The sequence below is a fragment of the Oryctolagus cuniculus genome, chromosome 6, assembly GCF_964237555.1.
Source record: "Oryctolagus cuniculus chromosome 6, mOryCun1.1, whole genome shotgun sequence".
Taxonomy (NCBI): domain Eukaryota; kingdom Metazoa; phylum Chordata; class Mammalia; order Lagomorpha; family Leporidae; genus Oryctolagus; species Oryctolagus cuniculus.
Genome location: NC_091437.1, coordinates 78806173 through 78827754, shown reverse-complemented (window position 1 = coordinate 78827754; position 21582 = coordinate 78806173). Strand labels below are relative to the sequence as shown.

The 21582-nt window shown below is 38.3% G+C and overlaps 2 protein-coding genes across 9 annotated transcripts in view; one reads left to right on the top strand and one right to left on the bottom strand.

The window, feature by feature from the left end:
- TCEA1 (transcription elongation factor A1) overlaps positions 1 to 9631 on the top strand; it is a 69012-nt gene extending 59381 nt beyond the window's left edge. For all 3 annotated transcript variants that reach the window (XM_008255530.4, XM_051844488.2, XM_051844487.2), the window contains 2 exons: positions 6921 to 6992; positions 8654 to 9631. In XM_008255530.4, coding sequence (XP_008253752.1) covers positions 6921 to 6992; positions 8654 to 8662 — 81 coding nt within the window. In that variant the 3' untranslated portion in view covers positions 8663 to 9631. The remainder of the gene's footprint in view (positions 1 to 6920; positions 6993 to 8653) is intronic.
- Positions 9632 to 20326: 10695 nt separating this feature from the next.
- Positions 20327 to 21582, bottom strand: part of RGS20 (regulator of G protein signaling 20) — a 125506-nt gene continuing 124250 nt past the window's right edge. For all 6 annotated transcript variants that reach the window (XM_070076607.1, XM_070076608.1, XM_008255529.4 and 3 more), the window contains one exon: positions 20327 to 21325. In XM_070076607.1, the coding sequence (XP_069932708.1) occupies positions 21137 to 21325 (189 nt within the window). In that variant the 3' untranslated portion in view covers positions 20327 to 21136. The remainder of the gene's footprint in view (positions 21326 to 21582) is intronic.

Sequence of the window (21582 nt, the reverse complement as noted above, 5' to 3'; positions counted from 1 at the left end):
TGGGTACTTTAGGCTTAACTGGCTTCCAGATATTTTTTTTCCTTTCTATGACTCACTGATGATTTTTACATGTATGATATAACAAATCCTTTATTTCTTCAACAGCTGAAGAGAATCCTTTGCAATAGTTTGTTATTTTAGTTGTACGTGTGTAAGGGAAATTATTTTTTTCTCTATCTAAATTTCACATGCCAGCTAAGTTATTATATCTGTAATTCACTAAACTCAGTATTTTACCCTTAAAGAACAACTTTAACTATAGGGAATTAATTTTTTTTTTTTTCACTGTTAGAAAATTAAGCACTTTAACAGCACTAAATTCTTTAAATTGTAGAAAGGAGCCTTTCCTTATTTTTGGGAATTTTTACATTTTCAAGGTTAAAAATTCAAAAGACACAAAAGATTATGAACAGAAAATTCCCTTCCCAACTTTTGCTAATAGCGCTTTATGTCACCTCCTGGAAGTAAAGCAGCATTATTAGTTCATTGTACAGCTTTCCACATGTTTTGTGTGTGCACATACAAAAAATGGTTTCTTTCTTTCTTTTTTTTTTTTAAAGATTTGTTTATTTGAAATTACACAGAGAGAGGAGAGGCAGAGAGAGATCTTCACTCCCCAATTGGCCGTAACGGTCAGAGCTGTGCCGATCCGAAACCAGGAACCAGGAGCTTCTTCCGGGTTTCCCACACGGGTGCAGGGGCCCAAGCACTTGGGCCATGTTCTACTGCTTTCCCAGGCCATAGCAGAGAGCTGGATCAGAAGAGGAATAGCTGGGATTAGAACCGGCACCCATTTGGGATGCCAGCGCTTCAGGCCAGGGTGTTAACCTGCTGAGCCACAGCGTTCCCTGTTTTCCTGTTTTCTAAACACATGTGGCAGAATATTATGTGAGCTTCCGCCTCTTTTTAAAATTTTTTACGGATGTATCTCCATTTTAAAATATAGTTTAACTAGTCTAAACCTCTTTATCTCTTTTAGTCACCATTGTGGATCTGATATTTTAGTATTTCATTTTGTAGACATTTTATTACTGATAGTTAAATAGGTCAACATATAAGTAAAGTAGTCTCAGGAAATTCTGAGTTTGAATTGTTCTACTTTGTTTAGTCAGGTAGGAAAATCTCAGCAATAAAATTTTATCCCCAGAATGCTACATGGTGGAAAGTATTAAGTATAAATAGAAAGATATTTAAAGGTTAAGCCTTTTGGGGCCTATGTTGAAGCTCAGATTCCACCACTTATGATGCTGGCGTCCCATTTTGGAGTTCCCATGAGTCCTGGCTTTTCTGCTTCTGATCCCAGCTCCCTGCTAACATGCCTGGGAAAGCAGTGCAAGATGGACGAAGTGCTTGGGCCCCTGCCACCCATATGGTAGACCAAGATGGAGTTCCTGGCTCCTGGCTTCTGCTTGGCCCATTCCCAGCTGTTTTGGCCATTTGGAGAGTGAACCAGTAGATGGAAGATACTCATTCATTCTCCCTCCCTCCCTCCCGCTCTCCCTCTCTCCCTATTACCCTGCCATTAAAGTAAGTAAATAAATAAATCTTTTTTTAAGTGTTAAACTTTCTGAAAACAAAGTAGTTATATGTTTACATAATGAATTATAAATAGCTAAGATAAACATAAATGTCAGATTTTTTTTCTGTTAACAGAAAGAACCTAGTCAGTTAATATGATTTTTATAGGACCAAAAAGACTGTCTTTAAATAGAAAACTTATGAACTTCATATGAAAATGACAGAGGTGAAAAGAACTAAATGTGATTCTAAGTTACTATATACCTACCACAAGATTTAAAATTTTCACAGAGAGCAAAAGAGTCCTCATATCTACTTCTGGGACTCCAGACATCAATATTAAGTATATGTAAAACGTAGCAGAAAGACTTTTCAAGCAATTTTTGTCTGAAGACCTTAAGTAAGCAGAATATGGCTATTTTGAAAAGAGTGCTTCTTTACCTTCCTTTTGGGTGTTTGCTTTGAGTTATGTTTCCAATTTATGAATCTCATGAAGCTTCCGATTTGAGATTATGTTAAACTAGATTTCATCATCTCACACTAAATTGAAATATACCTTATTCAAAATGCAGTATTGTTAATATTTTGGTTTTTTGCCATAATTAGAAATGACTTAACTTTAATAATTCTTTGTCATCTTCTTCAGGAATGTATAGTTTATAAGAAGAATCTTTCTGTCTTTGAGACCTTTAGTTCTAGTAATTCTTTTCAGGGGAGAACTTCAGAAATCTGTACAGGGCGTGGTGCAGTGGGTTAAGCTGCCACTTGGGCGCCCACATTCCATATTGTAGTGCCAGTTTGAGTCCTGGCTGCTTCACTTCTGATTCAGCTTCCTGCTATTGTGCCTTGAAAGAAGCAGATTATGACTCAAGTATTTGAATTCCTGCCACTCATGCAGACGACCTAGGTGAAATTCCTGGCTCCTGGCTTCTTCATGTCCCAGACCCAACTATTGTAGCCTATTAGGAGAGTGAACCAATGGATGGAAGATTCCCCTCCCTCCCTCCCTCCCTCCCTCTCTTTCTCTTTCTCTTTCTCTTTCTCTTTCTCTTTCTCTTTCTCTTTCTCTTTCTCTTTCTCTTTCTCTTTCTCTTTCTCTTTCTCTTTCTCTCTCTCTCTCTCTCTCTCTCTCTCTCTCTCTCTCTCTGTCTTTCAAATAAATAAAAAATCTTTAATGCAGATTTTTAAAAATTATATAACTTTTCCCCAAGTTCTATCTTAATTTCCAATAAAACGCTTTAAAAATCTCTGTGTGTGTGTGTATGTGTCTATGTAAAGAAGGAGAAATAGATCTCCCATCCACTGGTTTCCTCCCCCAGTGGCAACAGCCAGTGCTGGGCCAGGCCTAATCCAGGAGCTAAAAACTCAGTCCAGGTCTCCCACATGGCTGGTAGAGACCAAACTACTTGAGCCATCACTTTTTTTTTCTTTAACTTTTATTTAATGAATATAAATTTCCAAAGTACAGCTTATGGATTACAATGGCTTCCCCCCCATAACGTCCCTCCCACCCGCAACCCTCCCCTTTCCCACTCCCTCTCCCTTCGATTCACATCAAGATTCATTTTTGATTCTCTTTATCTACAGAAGATCAGTTTAGCATACATTAAGTAAAGATTTCAACAGTTTGCTCCCACACAGAAGCATAAAGTGAAAAATAATTGATGATTTTTTAAATGATGATGAAATCAGAGCAGACCTATTGTCATGTTTAATCCCAGTGAGAGTCAAGTTGGGAATTGATAATTCCTTTCTTTTTTTTTTTTTTTAACAGATCAGTTTAGCATACATTAAGTAAAGATTTCAACAGTTTGCACCCCCATAGAAACACAAAGTGAAATATACTGTTTGAGTACTCGTTATAGCATTAAATCTCAATGTACAGCACATTAAGGACAGAGATCCTACATGAGGAGTAAGTGCACAGTGACTCCTGTTGTTGACTTAACAAATTGACACTCTTGTTCATGGCATCAGTAATCTCCCTATGCTCCAGTCATGAGTTTCCAAGGCTATGGAAGCCCCTTGAGTTCTCCGACTCTTATCTTGTTTAGACAAGGTCATAGTCAAAGTGGAGGTTCTCTCCTCCCTTCAGAGAAAGGTACCTCCTCCTTTGAAGACCTGTTCTTTCCACTGGGATCTCACTCACAGAGATCTTTCTTTTCTTTTTCTTTCTTTCTTTCTTTTTTTTTTTTTTTTTTTTTTTTGCCAGAGTGTCTTGGCTTTCCATGCCTGAAATACTCTCATGGGCTTTTCAGCCAGATTGGCATGCCTTAAGGGCTGATTCTGAGGCCAGAGTGCTGTTTAGGACATCTGCCATTCTATGAGTCTGCTGAGTATCTCGCTTCCCATGTTGGATCACTCTCCCCTTTATTTATTCTATCGGTTAGTGTTAGCAGGTACTAGACTTGTTTATGTGCTCCCTTTGACTCTTAGTCCTTTCATTATGATCAATTGTGAACTGAAATTGATCACTTGAACTAGTGAGATGGCATTGGTACATGCCACTTTGATGGGATTGAATTGGAGTCCCCTGGTATGTTTCTAACTCTACCATTTGGGGCAAGTCAGCTTGAGCATGTCCCAAATTGTACATTGAGCCATCACTTGTGCACATAAGGAAGAAGCTGGACTGGAAAGCAGAGTTGAGATTTGAACCCACACATTCCAATATGGGATGCAGGCATCTGAAGCAATGACTTAACCTCTGTGCCAAATAACCACCCATCTTTTTAATTTTTAAGAAAATTTTTGGTTATAGTAAGATATGCATAATCTAAAAATTACTGTCTTAAATTTTAAGTGTAAGTTGAATAATAGATGATACACAGTGCTGTGAATCCAGTCTCCAGAACCTTTCCTCTTGCAGAACTGATGACCATGGCACCACTTTTGTACTTTCTGTCTCTTATGAATTTGACTATTCTCTGTCTCTTCCTGTAAGTGAAATTTTGCAGTGTTTTTCTTTTTTAACTGGCTTATTTGACTAACTGTAACGTCCTCAGGGTTCATCCATGTTACAGCATGGTCAGAATTTTCTTCCTTTTTTGGGCCAAACGGTATTCTGCTGTATGTACACACCACATTTTGTTTATTCGTTGATGAACACTAGCATTGCTTCCACCTTTTGGCTACTATAAATAATGCTGCTGTGAACTTGTGAATACATACACCTCTTTGAGACTACTTCATTTCTTTTGTTTATCTGCCCAGTAGTAGAATTCTGCATCAGATGGTCAAGTTTTTTTTTTTTTTTTTTTTTTAGAGCAATTTAATAATATCCACTTAGAGGGAATTTGAAAATATAGAGAAGTAATAAGAAGTTTAAAAAATACTAACATATTTATTTGAAAGGCAGAGCTGCAGAGAGAGAGGTTGAGACAGGGAGATCCTCTATCTGCTGGTTCACTCCCCAGATGGTCACAACAGCTAGCGCTGGGCCAGGCTCAAACCAGTGGCTTCTTCTGAGTCTCTGATGTGGATGGCAAGGGCCCAAGCATCTGGGCCATCTTCCTCTGCTTTCCCAGGCCACCAGCAGGGAGCTGGATCATAAGTGGAGCAGCTGGGACACAAACAGGCACCTGTATGGGATGCTGGCATTGCAGGCAGCAGCCCACCCCACTTTGCCATAGTGTCAGCCCCAAGAAATTTTAAATCATCAATTAGTTTGCCATACAGAGAGAATAATTATCACTACTTCATTGTCTAAGACATTTTCTAATTTTTTTCCTAACTGTAGTTAAAACTAAAACTGTACAAACTTTCTGTACAGCTCTTTTTACTTACCTACTGTAATGTCAGCATGTTCCTCCTAATTATTTACAAATCCCCTTTGTAGACGTCTTAACAAATAATATTCCCTCAGATGGATGTTCTCTTATTTCCCTGTTAGATATTTAGGTTGTTTGCAGTATTTGTGCTATTATAAAATTACACTCTGGAAACATTCTTGCCTACAGATCCTTTGTGTTTTTAATTACCGTCTTGGAATAGATCAAACGTATCAAGTTCCTAGGTTATAGAGGATGGGTATTTAATATTCCTACTTTCTTGCTGCCTTAATTATTTTTAACTCCTTTATTTGAAAAAAAAATTTATTTATTTATTTATTTATTTATTTATTTATTTTGAAAGAGTTACAGAGAGGCGGAGGCAGAGAGAGATCTTCCATCTGCTGGTTCACTCCCCAAATGGCTGCAATGGCTGGAGCTGGGCTGGTCTGAAGCCAGGAGCCAAGAGCTTCTTCCGGGTCTCCCAAGCCAGTGCAGGGGCCCAAGGACTTGGGCCATCTTCTACTGCTTTCCCAGGCCATAGTAGGGAACTGGATTGGAAGGGGAGCAGCTGGAACTCGAACCAGTGTCCATAAGGGATGCTGGCACTGCAGGCAATGGCTTTTGCCTGCTTTGCCACAGTGCTGACCCCACTGTCTTAACTTTTAAAAATGTTGGGGCAGTTGTATTTGTCAAAATGAAATATTCTTTTATTATTATTATTATTATTATTATTATCATTATTACTATTTATTTATTTATTTATTTTGACAGGCAGAGTTAGAGAGAGACAGAGAGAAATGTCTTCCTTTTTCCGTTGGTTCACCCTGCAAGTGGCCGCTACGGTCTGTGCGTTGCGGCCAGCGCGCTGCAACCGATCTGAAGCCAGCAGCCAGGTGCTTCCTCCTGAGTTTTAGATCTTTGCTAATTTATAAGATAATATTTATATATGTTTAAATTTTACATATTCTGTGCTTACTGGTGAATTCTTTTTCTTATTTACTAGCCATTTATAAGAAGTATTATGTCTGGCCAGTGCCGTGGCTCACTTGGCTAATTCTCCGGCTGTGGTGCCGGCACCCCAGGTTCTAGTCCCGGTTGCTCCTCTTCCAGTCCAGCGCTCTGCTGTGGCCCGGGAGAGCAGCAGAGGATGGCTCAAGTGCTTGGGTCCCTGCACCTGCTTGGGAGACCGGTAGGACATACCCGGCTCCTGGTTTCGGATCGGCACAGCGCTGGCCGTAGCGCCATTTGGGAGTGAACCAATGGAAGGAAGACCTTTGTCTGTCTGTCTCTCACTATCTATAACTCTGTCTGTTTCTCTCACTGTCTAACTCTGCCTGGCCAAAAAAAAAAAAAAAAAAAAATGTCTGGCTTTAGATGATTTTCCCACTTATCTGAGATAAATTAAACATGACACATAAACAAGAAAAGAATTGAAAAAAATGAACTTTGGAAATGTTACTGTGCACTTTTGGCATGACAGCTTATTTGAATTTGTTTCAGGCTCTTTATATACTTTGTTATGGTACTGTTGTGGTTACTGTATATTTTTATGTAGAATGTTCTTATTTAGGTTGGATGTTTTTGTGGTACTGAATATATTAATCTGATATTCATTTGATTTTGCTTCAGGTGCAAACCCGTAGTGCTGATGAACCGATGACCACATTTGTTGTTTGCAATGAATGTGGAAATCGATGGAAGGTATGTTACCCTGTTGAATTCATATTATACACATTTATAATAGAATAACTTCTTCCCATCTTTTCATAAGTATACCTAGATATCTTAAAATAGGTACACACATGCTCACGCTGTCTTGTCTAAAACTCTGGAAATCTGATTAAGTACTTGTAATGTACTATTTTGTCCCCTTCTTGAAAGTAGAGTATATACTTGATTTTTACCACCTTAATCTGTTTTGATGCAGGAATAAATGTTAAGTGTTCAAGTACTTTATCAGTCCTGTATATGTTATTTTCATTAAATTATCTTGAGTCTTCTTTGTCCAGAAAAATCTGCACATGTTTATTTATTACCTGTTTAATAGATTGTGATTCTGAAAAATTTTCTTTACCTGTTGAATCAAGCCCAGTGATTTTAGTATTTATTTTAGTAATTACAGTTAGCACTGTGATGGTTTATGTCTTGGACTTCCAAGCTTTCATATTACCTGTGTATTCTAGAATTAGCCCCACACAGGCAAATTTATGTCACTTAATTTTTGAGTGTTTTTTGTGAGCTATGAAAACAAGATTTAAAATTAGAGGAATTACACATTAGCCCACAGAACACTTTATTATTAATATAGATGGAGATGTTAGGGATGTGGGGTTGGGATGGTTTGGAGTCATAGACTGTTTTGAACTATTTTTCTACCTATTATCACTAAACTATAATTTTATCATGTATTAAATATAAATATTATCTGTATTTCAGTTGTGATGAGGAGTAAGGATGATAGATTTAAAATGCCTGAAGATTATCAATGTTCCAAAAATACTCGCTATTTTTATTAGTTTTTATGAGCTTTGTACAAGATTCTTTTTTTTATCCCAGTTATACTTAACATAAACATTTCAGTTTAATGCTCACTTGGGTTATTTTTGCAGTTTAAAGCATTTTCTGAATATCAGAAGTAAATTGGGATCCAAATATCTTCCACAAATTTGGCTTGGGAATTTGGCCCTATATGCTATTTAAGGGATGGGGCCATACCTATTAATTTATGTACAAAAATTTCGTTCTGTACAGATATTTGGAATGTCTTCATGGTTAGAAACAGCGTCTCCCACCTTTCTGAGTTGGTAGAAATTTTTTACGGGTCTTGGAGAGGGACATTAGCCTTTTCTTTTATCCCATTCTGTTTAACAAACTTGGCTTTTCCAGAAAACTCTCTCAGATTTGTTTTGTGTGATATATTATCATATTGTTATGAGTGTTTATAGTACAGTTTGTTTTGAGTACAGAGAGTTGCTGCAAAGTTCTGACATAGTACCTATTGTATTTAAGAAAGTTAAGCTTAATGTAGAAAGCTGATGCCTAAGACAGAATATTCTAGAAGTTAAAATTTGGAACTGCTTTTTTTTTTTTTAAACCTGAAACCATTAAAAGACATACTTAATAAAAAATGCTAGAAGTCTTTTAACTAGTTTTTTTTTTTAATTACACGTTCTTATGAGTCTAAGTTGGGAAAGCCAAGCACTTAATATAGGTTGACTGTTTTATGTGAAAAATATAACATATTTAAAAAAAATTTTGGTTGGTTTAAAGCAGTGTAAGATATATGCTCTATTAAATGAGGGGAATATACCTCCATTCTTTGTATTTAAAAGCCTAACAAAGTATTTCTTCTTTTTTTACAGTTCTGTTGAGTTGGAAGAATTGGCAAAATATCTGGACCATTAAGAAAACGAATTTTGTAATTAGCTTTCAAACTAGGCCAAGCAACTAGTTTTCCTGCAAAACAAATTTTTAAAGCAACATACATCCCTTGGATTAATCTGTTTTCAACTGAACATCCCTTCCTTTAAATGCCTTTTGTAGTCAGATCAGTAGGGCCACCATATATTAATTATATGGCATCTGTTTTATAAGTAAGTTGACATTAAACTTTCATCAGTTAAACTTTCAGTAATTTAAGGTTTTTTTCTCCTTAAAAAAGTTCTTTAACTTTTACATTCTGAAACATACACAGTAGATATTTTCTGTCACTCTGTTAACCCATAAATGAAAATTACATTGTTTTCTATATTGGCATGTACTTACACCAGATATTACAGGAATATAAAAGGTAATATAATTTTAAGTTTACCAAATATGGTGTGTATTCAAATGATACTTGACCAGCTTATCTAAATTGTATATAATATTTGAACTAGCACATGAATTTGATTTTAATTATTCACAAGCCTGGATAATTAGATATTATTTTGCATCTGTAACTAACCATGATCATCATTTCTTGTATATGTATATTACTTGTTCTTAATAGATTTTACTTTTGGAAATATGACTTGACTTTGTTGAAATCAGTTTGGTTTTGTTGTTTATTTACCTGTTTAACTTCGTAGTGTATTTTAGTTTTGCAGAAACCACCTTTGTAGTTCAGTAGGATTTTCATAAATGCCCTCACAGGCGAGGAATAAAAGCTTCGGATGATTTTCCCCCCTCATGGGAAGACATACTGAGAAGAAAATGTTAGTATCTTAGTATAGGGTAGTTATTGTAAACAGCTCATGACTCGATTTTGATTTGGACATTTATACTGACCAAGGATTAAACGTAAGGATTGTATAAAATAATTAAAGCTGTGGTCTTTAACTATAAAAGTTGCTAGAAAATATTTTTGTCCTGAGTCTTATTTGCTAACTTTTTGTTACATGATGATGAATAAGGTTGTTGAACAAACTGAAAATATGGACTATCGCAAGTAGTTTTATGATAAAAGTAAGTGTTACTTTCTATTTAGATAAACACCATTTGTTCTGGTTAAAATAAGGAAAAAAAAAAAGTGTACCCTAGAGTATACTTGTTGTAGAATATCTTAAGGCCACTGTGGCAAAGTCTGTGTTCCATTGTGCTGGATGCATTCTGTCAGACATGTGTAGAAAGACTTCGGTATGCGCTTTGCACTCTCCTTTGCCCTCCTTTTCCCATTTCCTCTTATAAGTCATTTTGATGTATTAGAGAAAACATTGAAAGGGCCCAGCAGTACACCTGTGCTTTGTCAGTTCACAGATGACTCTGTTTTTATCATTTTAAAACCAAACAAGTTTTTGACAGAGTGAATTTAAGAATAATAAAAATAGTCCCACTTTTAAATTAAGTGATCCATTTTAAAATTTGTAATTCAATAAAGATTTTTGTTGTTATTAAATATGTATGACATTTTGTCATTTTTATTTATCCTATGTTAAAAATTTACCCTTTCTTGGAGCTGTGGTGCAGTGTTAAGCCTCTACTTGGAACACTGGCATCCCATATTTGAGTGCTGGTTCAGGTCCTGATCCAGTGCTCTGCTAATGTGCCTGCTAAGGCAATAGAGAATGAGCCAAGTGCTTGGGCCCCTGCCTTCTATGTGAGGGGCCTAGATGGAGTTCCTGGCCAAGATTTGTCTTTGGTAACCATTGGGGAGTGAACCAGCAGATGAAGACCTTTCTTTCTCCCTCTCCTCACTTCCCTGTTCCCCTCTGTCCCTCCCTTCTTCTCTTCTTTTCCTTAAATAGGTAAGTAAAAAAATAAATTCTTTAAAAAAAGAAAACCTTTTCTCCTCTCTTCACTCAGCTACTAAGTATGTTCAAAGTACAGTTTTAATTAATTGAAGCATTATCTTGGTTAAGTAAAAAATGAGTATTGAGCAGTAGTACTGGTACAGTAGCACAGTGAATCCCTGGTGATCAATAGAACAGTGTTTCTGAGTAGACAGGTGAATGCATCTTTATGTGCATTTATTGTGTTGAGTCTTACTATTGAAGAACACTAAGCAGCTATAAAGTAATTTGGAAGGAAACCCTATTAAGAGTATGTTTTGGCCAGCGCTGCGGCTCACTTGGCTAATCCTCCGCCTGTGGTGCCGGCACCCCGGGTTCTAGTCCTAGTCAGGGTGCCGGAATCTGTCCCGGTTGCTCCTCTTCCAGTCCAGCTCTCTACTGTGGCCCAGGAAGGCAGTGGAGGATGGCCCAAGTGCTTGGGCCTTGCACCCACATGGGAGACCAGGAGGAAGCACCTGGCTCCTGGCTTCGGATTGGTGCAGCATGCCTGCCACAGTGGCCATTTGGGGGGTGAACCAATGGAAAAAGGAAGACCTTTCTGTCTCTCTCTCTCTCTCACTGTCTAACTCTGCCTGTCAAAAAAAAAAAAAATATGTTTTATAATAGTTACTTCCAGGACAAAGTAACTGTTAAATGAACATGTAAGGGGATTAAGTTAGGCAGATAATGAACTATCCTGGAAAAGTGGAAAATAACATCATTGACTTTCTTGTTCACCTGAGAGTAGAGGAGCATTGATGTACAAATTTTGCTAAAAACAAGCCAAAAGTTCTGAAATATTTATATATACCCTAACATATATATACCTAATAAGTGGAAAGTATTTAAAATATTAACAAGGCAGCAAAAGAAATAACAGGCTATACTTTGAATTTTTATACCTATACATTTGTCCTCAAAGGTTGAAATATAATTTGAGAATTTGAATTGGCTTCTCAATACAAAAACTACAGTTAAAAAGTTGTGATGTTCACCAGTTCCCTACCCTCCCCCTATTTCATTAGTCATTCAAGAGGAATTAAATTCCCTTCTGGAAAATGTGGGGACAGTCATTTGATGGAATTACCAGTGAAAGCTGCATTTCAGAAAGTAAGCAAAGTGCTACCTTTGAAGATCCTAATTCATAGGAGACTGACAGATTCTTGAGTAGTAATGGAAGAATTGTGTTCAAGAACAGTTAAGTAACTTGAAGTCACTCAAAAGTAGTAGTTCTCATGACCATGGCTGTGTCACATTACCGATAGCTATCAGTAAAAGTGGAGCAAGTTCTTATGGGAAATTTGTTCACATCTGAATCTTCAGCACCCACAAGAATGCCTGTTCCACGGTAGGAGTAGTTTTTTGTGGTGGTATTTATGTCGGTGCATTACAGTTTCTTCTTGGCTGCACACTTGGCTGCACAGAGCTAAGGTGTAAGGAGTGTTCCACACATTGAGGACCTACAGAGGTAGGATAGATTAACTATGGGTTGGTAATGTTTTACACTCTTAACTTTAAAGGAAGAATTGTAATGAGCTAGAGTCTTAAGAGATCCCTTCGGGGCCTTTAATTCTGTGAAGTGATGCAACAGTTTTATTAAATGATTTTTTGCCCCAGATCAACCTGTGTACTCTTGTTTGTCCAAATGGAGAATGGAAAATGAAAGCACAGGTAACCACTTCAAATGCTTCACATTCTTTGATTCCTCTCCCTGATACTATATAAAGACAGTTAACTATCTTTTTGTTTCCTTAATGAACATGACTGCAACAATAAAAACACAGTTCATATGTGCTATGCCACTGAGACTGATTATCCTTCACCCTTCCATGGATGAGTTAACGTTGCTTTGAAATAAAAGTTGCACTTTAATCTTTCTTTTAAATTAAAAAAATTAAAATTGTGTAATAATTTGAAACTATAGCTGATTTAAAAAGACAGGAGAGCACTGGAATTTGGGATGACATAGCTACAGTTTTTATCTGGCAATAGTACCCAAATAATTTTCTGATTGATTTAGGGGCACCTTTTCCCTTCCATGTTACCCTGGTGGGTCTCCAGTGTCCCATCCCACCCTGTTCTTCTCTGAGATTATTATGTATTTCAATGATAGCTGTAACTGGGTCTCCCTACCCCAGTTTGCCTACGCTGTGCAGATTTGTATGTGATGAAGTGGAGGGAAACTGGTATGAAGAAAGCCATGACAATATCAAATTGAGCAGTGTGGGTGTTAGCACTACCATGGGCTTCTTATGAAAGCAAAGCCATTTGCTTTCCTCTTAAGCTCTTTTAAGACAGTTTTGTATCATAAGCAACTGGAAAAATCCTAAATTGTTTTGAATGAATACTTAAAGAAATTTTTGATATCAGAATGTCAAAAGTTATAAGAACACTGCAAGGACTACCAGTTCATCTACAGAAGTTTCTATTAGAGTTATGGGTCAATACTGGACTGATTTATGTCAGGATGCCATTGCTGATCTGTTTGAAATTAAGTTTTTATTCTGGATGGTAACATAGAATCTTGCCAATAACAAAGTTAAGTGTTCAGTGTTAACTAAGCACAAAGTTTATAATATTTCTAGAACCTGTTCATCTTGCACAACTGAAGTTTTATACCCATTGAGCAGTAACTCACCATTTCCCCCCATCAAGTTTCACCCATCATTGTAATCCCTAAGTCCTGTCAGAAATGACAGGATTTCCTTCTATTCTATGACTGAATATGTAGGTTTTGTGTGTGTGTGTGACAGAGTTATAGGCAGTGAGAGAGAGAAAGGACTTTCTTCTGTTGGTTCACTCCCCAAATGGCTGCCACCTCCAGTGCTGTGCCGATCTGAAACCAGGAGCCAGGTGCTGCTCCCTGGTCTCCCATGCAGTTGCAGGGCCCAAACACTTGGGCCATCCTCCACTGTCCTCCCGGGCCACAGCAGAGAGCTGGACTGGAAGAGGAGCAACTGGCACTAGAACTGCCCATATGGCATGCCGGCATTGCAGGCGGAGCATTAACCAAGTGAGCTACGGCGCCACCCCACCCCCACTTTTTTTTTTTTTTTTAAAGATTTTATTTATTTGAGAGGCAGAGTTAGAGAGGGAGAGACAGAAACTTCTGTCTACTGGCTCTCTCCCAAAATGGATGCAATGTCCAGAGCTGGGATGATCTGAAGCCAGCAGCCAGGAGCATGGGCCATCTTCCACTGCCCTCCCAGGCCATAAGCATAGAGCTGGATCTGAAGGGGAGCAGCTGGGACACGAACTGGTGCTCGTGGGATGCTGGTACCTCAGGCAGAGGCTTAACCTACCACACCACAGCTCTGTCCCCTGTAGGTTGTTGTTGTTGTTTAATATTTATTTGTTTGAAAGGCAGAGAGAGAGAGAGAGAGAGGTCTTCCATCCACTAGTTCACTCACCATTTGGCTGCAATGGCTGGAACTGCTGATCTGAAGACAGGAACCAGGAGCTTCTTTCTGGTCTCCCACACAGGTGCAAGGTCCCAAGGACCTGAGCCATCTTCTGCTTTCCCAGGCCATAGCAGAGAGAATTGGATCGGAAGTGGAGCGGCGGGGACTCAAACCGGCACTCATATGGGATGCTGATCAACTTTACCCTCTACACCACAGAGTCCCCCCCGCCCCGTAGTTTTTTTTTTCCTGTTTATTTTCATCTACGTGAAAGAGTGACGAGAGATTTTCCATCTGCTGGTTCACTCCCCAAATGCAACAGCCAGGGCAGAGATAGGCCAAAACCAGGTGCCCAGGTCTCCCTTGTGGGTGACTGTAACTGTTACTGGGCTAGCTGCTGCCTCGCAGGATGCATTAGCAGGAAGCTGGATTGGAAGTCAAGCATCCAGAACCTGTAACTGGCACTCTCATTTGAGATATGAGCTACCCAATCAGTGGTTTCACTTCACCACAACACCTGCCCTTGATGACACAGTATTGCATTGAATATGTGAATACCTCATTTCCATTATCCAGCAGTCCATTGATGGATATTTAGGTTGTTTCCACATCATGGCTATTGTTATGATACTCCAATAAATAGGAGTATATGTTTCTCTTTGAGATACTGATTTCAGTTCTTTTGGGTAATTTCCCAGAAGTGAAACTGCTGTGTGATATGGTAATCCTAGTTGTAATTTTTTGAGGAATTGCTATAGTTTTCCAGAGCAGCTGCACCATTTATGTTCCCATCAGTGGTGTACAAGGATTTTAATTTTCCTACATCCTCACTTCTCCCCTTTTGTATTTTTGATGGCCATCCTAACATGCATAAGACAGTATCTGTTGATTTGCATTTCCCTGATGATTAGAAATATTGAGCATCTTTTTCATATAACTATTGGCCATTTGTATGTCTTTGGAGAAATAACTATTCAAGGCCTGAATCCATTTTTAAAATCCGGTAATTTGTTTTCTTGCTATTGAGTTGTAGGAGTCCCTTAAATAATTTAGGTATTACCTCTTAGATATGATTTAAATATTTTCTTTTATTCCACGGATTGCTTTCTCACTCTTTCAGTTGTTCCTTTTGTAGAGCAGAAACTTTATGCTTTGATATATTCTGACTTGCCTTGCTATTGTAGCTTCTGCTTCTGAGGTCATACCCAAGAAATCATCATCAGGACTAATGTCATAGATTATTTTATGACATGTGTTTTGTAGGAGTTTCACTGTGTGAGATCTTAATGTTTAAATCTTTAATTCACTTGGGATCTATTTTCAACATTTTTCTTTTAAAGATTTATTTTTATTTGAGAGGTAGAGTTACAGATAGAGAGAGGGAGAAACAGAGAGAGATCTTCCATCTGCTGGTTCACTCCCCAGATGGCCACAACAGCTGGAGGGGGGCTGATCCAAAGCCAGGAGCTTCTTCCAGATAATCCATGTGGGTACAGGGGCCCAAGTACTTGGGCCATCTTCTGCTGCTTTCCCAGGCCACAAGCAGAGAGCTGGATTGGAAGAGGAGCAGCTAGGACTAGAACCATAGGATGCTGCCACTTCAGGCAGAGACTTAACCTACTACGCCACAGCGCTGGCCCCTTTTGCATCTTCCTGGAATTATTGTGTGATTTTTATCCTACAATCTTGTGGCGTATCACACTGATGATTTTCTTATGTTACTCTTCATTGTATCCCAGAGGTAAATCCTACTTGATTATTGGTTAGTGATCCTTTTAATGTGCCAATGAATTCAACTTGTTAGTTTTTTGTTCTTTTTTTTTTTTTTTTTTTTTTTTTTTTTTGCATTTACGTTAATCTTGGGTAGTGGCCAGTAGTTTACTTTTCTTGTGGCATCTTTTTTCTGTCTTTGGAATCAGAGTAATTCTGGCTTCAGAAAATAAGTTTGGAAGTGTCCACTCCATTTTGGAAGAATTTGAAAGGAGCTGTGTTAATTATTATTTAAATGTTTAGTAAAATTCACCAGTGAGGCATCTGCTCCTGGGCTGTTCTTTGATGGGAGACTTTTTATTACTAATTGAATTTCCTTGCTTGTTATTGGTCTGTTTAGATTTTCTGTTTCCTCATGATTTCATCTTGGTAGATTGTCTGTTTCTAGGAATTTATCCATTTTTCACCATGTTGTCTAATTTGTCAGTGTATAAGTGTTCCTAACAGTCTTTCTATATTTCTTTGGTATCCAGTATAATTGTCTCCCCATTCATTGCTAATAATATATATTTTTAAAAGATTTATTTATTTGAAAGGCAGAATTACAGTGAGAGCACACGCATGCAAGATCTTCCATCCACTGGTTCACTCCCCACATGGCTGCAAGGGCCGAAACTGGGCAGACCTGATGCCAGGAGCAAGGAGCTTCCTCTCTGTCTCCCATCTGGGTTCAGGTGCCCAAGCAGGGAGCTGAATTGAAAGTGGAGCAGCCGGAATGCCAACTGGTGCATATGGGATGCCAGCGCTGCAGGTGGCAGCTTTACCCACTATGTCATGGCACCAGCCCCTCAACTTATATTTTCATCTTTCTATTATTAGCTAGAAATTTGTCAGTTTCATCTTTTTCAAACACTGATTTTTTTTAAATTTGTTTTCAGATTTCTATTTTATTTCTGATCTAATCTTTTATTTTCCTTTCAACTAACTTAATTTGTTCTAGTTTCTTGAAAGGTATAAAGTTAGGTTTATTGAGATGTTTCTTCTTTTTAACAAAATGTTTAAAAACTTCCCTGGTACTGTATTTGCTACATTCCACCTGGATATTATGCTTTTGTTTGTCTTAATATATTTTTAGTTCACCTTTTGACTTCTTTTACTCATTGCTCAAAATCTGTCAATTTCCACATATTTATGTATTTTCCAGTTTTCCCTCTGTTCCTTATTATTGTGATAGGGAAAGATACTAGGTGCAATTTCAATCTTTTTAAATTTGAAAAGATTTGTTTTGTGACTTCACATGTGGTCAGTTCTGGTGAATATTCTTTTAATTTTTTTTTAAATTTATTTATTTGAAAGAGTTACAGAGAGGGAGAGACAGAGATCCATCTGCTGGTTCATTCCCCCAGCTGGCCGCAATGGCCAAGCCTGAGCCAGGCTGAATCCAGGAGCTAGGAGCTTCTTCCTGATCTCCTATGTGGGTGGCAGGGGCCCAAACACTTGGGCCATTTTCTGTTGCTTTTCCCAGCCATTAGCAAGGAGCTGGATTGAAAGGAAGCAGCTGGGACATGAACCAGAGCCTGTATGGGATGCCAACACTGCAGGTGGCAGCTTTACCCTCTATACCACAATGCTGGCCCCTCACCTTGGACATTCATTTCTTTGTGTTGGGAAGATTCAAAATCCTATTAGCTCTGCACAACTGATTTTTGCCAACCATGATTATCCTACTTAAATGTTATTCATCCTATCCACCTGTACCCTTATCCCCATTAACCATCATCTCCTGAAGTGTGTTTTGTGTGTGACTGAGAATGTATGTTCTGCTGGGTGGAATGGTCTGTAAATGTCCATTTGGTCTAGTGTTGTTCACATCCTCTGTTTCCATATTGATTTTCTGCTTGGATGTTCTACGCATTATCCAAAGTGGAGAATTAATGTCTCCTACCGTTATTGGATTGCTGCCTATTTTTTCCTTTCAGTTCTATCACTGATGTTTTATATATTTAATGCTTTGATGTCAGCTGCATATGTAATTGTTACATGTTCCACTTAAATTGGCCCCTTTTTTATTATAGTACCTTGCTTTGTCTCATGGTATTTTTTTACTTTAAGTTTGATAAAAGTATGTCTTCTATTTGCATAATTTCTCCATTCTTTTACTTTCAGCCTATGTGTGTCCTAAAATCTAAAATGAGTCTCTTATATACAGCATACAGTTTAGGTTTCTTTTTGCCACTTTATGTCTTTAGATTGGAAAGTTTAATCCACTTATATTTAAAGTAATTATTAATAGTGGATGACTTTCTGTTGCCATCTTGTTCATTGTTTCCTGTCTTGGAGCACCCTTGGCTTTTCCTGTCTTACTGTTTTCTTTTGTATTTTGTTGATTTTTTTTAATAGTGACATGTTTTGAATCCTTTTTATTCGATGCATTTTCCTTAGGTAATTTTTTGTGGTTACCACAGGCTTGCATAAATGTCCATCCTTTCCCCCTCTTAAAATGGCAGTCCTGTTTCTTTTTTGAGTTAAGACCGGTTTATGAGATCAAATGTTAATTGATCCTCTCCCCACTAAAATTTGGTGTTTAAGTAGGTCATTGTTTTTAAATTCAGACTTCCTATTCACAGGCTATTTAAATTTAGCTCCTTTTAAAAATAATTTGATTACTTATTTGCCTTTGTAGTATCTTCCTACAGGACAGTTAATCCAAATAGGTATATTATAATGTTAAGTCTACAGTTTCATCTCCTATGGGGGTTAAGCTGGCATTACTCAGGAAAAACTCTATTTGGCATATGCTGTATTTTATCTAGATTAACAGTTTTGTAGACATATCAGGAAAGCAAGAAATGGTTTGGCTTCAAGTTTACTAACAAAAAAAAAAACTTCATTGTTTGACTTGTGTAGGGCAGTACTATCTTCATCTACAAAGCCTATTTTTTATAAATGTGTGTTTTGTTGTGTTAGATTCAGTAAGCAAAACTGGCTGCCTGGGACTTCACGAGTCCTGAGGTAGAGCGCATTATTGAAGGTTCTTACCCTCACCTCTCACAACTGGTTTTAATACCTTCTGTTTCTGATTTTTAGTTTAATTCCATTGTGGCCAGAAAAGGTACATGGGACGATTCTAATATTAAATCTGTTGAAACTTACTTAGTGACCGCTCTTGTGCCTCCTTGAAAACACTACCACATTCCCACACATCCTTTACATCTAGCCTTGTAAATCTCCATAGGGATTCTCATGTCTTCTTCATCCACACGGGGGTTATCCTGAAAGCTCCTTTTTCAGGCTTCAGTTCTCCAGGTGATGACAGTAGTCTGTGTGCTGGAAAGCCCAAGTCGGTGCTGCAGCCTGGAATCTTGATTGCCCAGGCCTCTACTTCTAGCTGGTTTTCAGACATCTCCTTTGGTCTTCCAGTCACCTCACTGTGTCCATGGCTGGACTCATTTGTGATCAATTATAGGTATGTTCCCTTCTGTTTCCAGCACCCCCCACAACATACACATTCTTGTTCTGTGTTTGTGTACTTTGGCTTTGGTGATTACCTACACCATAATCTTCCCATAAACTTTCAGGGCTCCCATAACTGTGTCTGTCCCACTTGGTACCTACTGCACTACACTGTTGCTATTGACATGTCTGTGTGCCTCACTTGAATGTTAACTATTAGAGGACTTAGAGGAATGTTAACTACTAGGGCTTATGACTTAATAACAATGATATCCTCTTGGTTCAGTTAAAAATTATAAGATATGGAATAGAAAGCTCATGTAAGAGATTTATATCTGGGGGACAGTGCTGTGGCATAGCAGGTAAAGCCATCACCTGCAGTGCCAGCATCCCATATGGCGCCAGTTTGAGATCTGGCTGCTCCACTACCAATCCAGCTCTCTGCTGTGGCCTGGGAAAGTAGTAGAAGATGGCCCAAGTTCTTGGGTCCCTGCACCCTTGTGGGAGACCCTGAAGAAGCTCCTGGCTCCTGGCTTCGAATTGGCACAGCTCCGGCTATTGTGGCCAATTGGGGAGTGAATTAGTAGATGGAAGACCTCTCTCTCTGCCTCTCCTTCTCTCTCTGTGTAACTCTGACTTTCAAATAAATAAATAAATCTTTTTTAAAAAAGATAAAGATATCTGCGAAAGAACACATTATTTTCTGCAACTGGACTCAAGGAGGTGAGCATAGATGCTAATCTACACGTATTTACAGGTTGTATGGGAAGTTGAGGGGTGATTAGGGGCACAATTTCCATAGTGAAGGAAGGAGAAGGTAAAATGGTTTGCTGAGAAAGGGAGAGGGTTTTAGGGTTGGAGCTTGAGTAGAGTAGGGAAAAGAAGTCAGACTATTGAAGTACCAGGTGAAGGAGGTGATCAAGAGGAGAGCTATCCCATATGAGGGGTGAAGCATGGTGTAGGCTTCTTGCAAATTAATTTCTAACCTTACATCATTCCAGACTGTGCACATCTTTCCAGTGTATTATGGCAATGGATTACTTCAGGGGGTTTCAGGTCTTACACATCATTTCACTCATAAGCTATGAAGTTATTCCATTTACCTATGATAAAATTACGGAGATCTAAAGACAGACTCAGTCTGGGAGCTAAAAGATAGGTTGTGTGTATTGCTACTTGTTTAATCTCATAGTTCCTGAATTTTTACATAGGAAAACTAGGATTGAGATAAAACTCTTGTGCTTTATTTTTGTTAAGAGTAAAATGCCCATTTTTGATAGTAAAATGGAAATGTGCTTGTTTTGAAGTTTTACTGTGAACGAGACTAAATTGTGAAGTTTAACATTCATTCTTCAGATTGACAACTTCTGATAAGATAATGGTAACTCTTTTCCATAAAAGGATTTTCTAAGCCCTGTTCTCTTACCAAACATTTGAGACTAACTTACCTAAGAGCACAGCGCTTTACACTGACACACACATAAATGTGTCTACATACTTATACATACTGTAACATAGGTGAGATAACAATTTTACAAGGGTGGTCAAATTTTTTATAAAATGTGAACTCAGGTACTGTGATGGCACTGGTAAATGAAGTATGCAAACCAAAATTGATGGAAGGAAGGGGTGGGTAGCTGAGAAGCACTTGAATGTGTGTTCTTTTCAGGGGAGAGTAATTACTGACCTCATGCAAAACAAAAGTGATCTTATTTGCTCCCGTGGATGTACATGCTCCGGGCAGTAGGGCGTCTTCCAGTGTATCCCTCACCACTGAGAACATACTACTGTTACTGTAAATGCAAATACGCTATCTTCCTAAAACAGCCGTATCCCAGTTTTTCAAAAAATATCACTAGAGGAGGCTGCAATTTACGTTGTGAATATAGAGCTGTCAAAGGAAGCATCTGTTACCAGAGCAGCCTCAGTGTTCCTCCAGCAGAAGATAGCCCTACTGCTAAGTTCCCTGTGCTAGATGCAATCCGTGAGTTATTTTTATTATTTTATTAATAATAAATATATTTGAAAACTCCTATGCTTCGATTGATTTCTCAGCTAAGGACTGAAGCAAGTCCTTATAGAGAGAAGAGTTCATGAATCGGGGATATGAGTCTCTGTGCATTAGGGTGTAAATCTGGAGTTGAGCATCATCGAATATGTGTTGGGATGGCTCCACCATGTTTCTGTTGATGACTTCTCTGACTCGGGAGTCTAAGCTGACCTGCCAATAGAAACAAATAAGAGCTGTATTAGATTCTTCTCTTGGTCAGTCCATCTCAAACTCCCGTGGCTTGTTCTGCTTTTTAAAGGTCCCAAACAAAACAATCCAAATTGTCGAAAGAGAAACCAAAAGCATCAGCAACAGGCATTCTTAGGTTTCCGGGGCATCAGCAGCCCTTGGAAGGCTTGCTTACCAGATGGCTGGGCCTGTCCCCGCAGTCTGACTCAGTGGGTTGGGGAGGGGCTTGGGAATGTGTA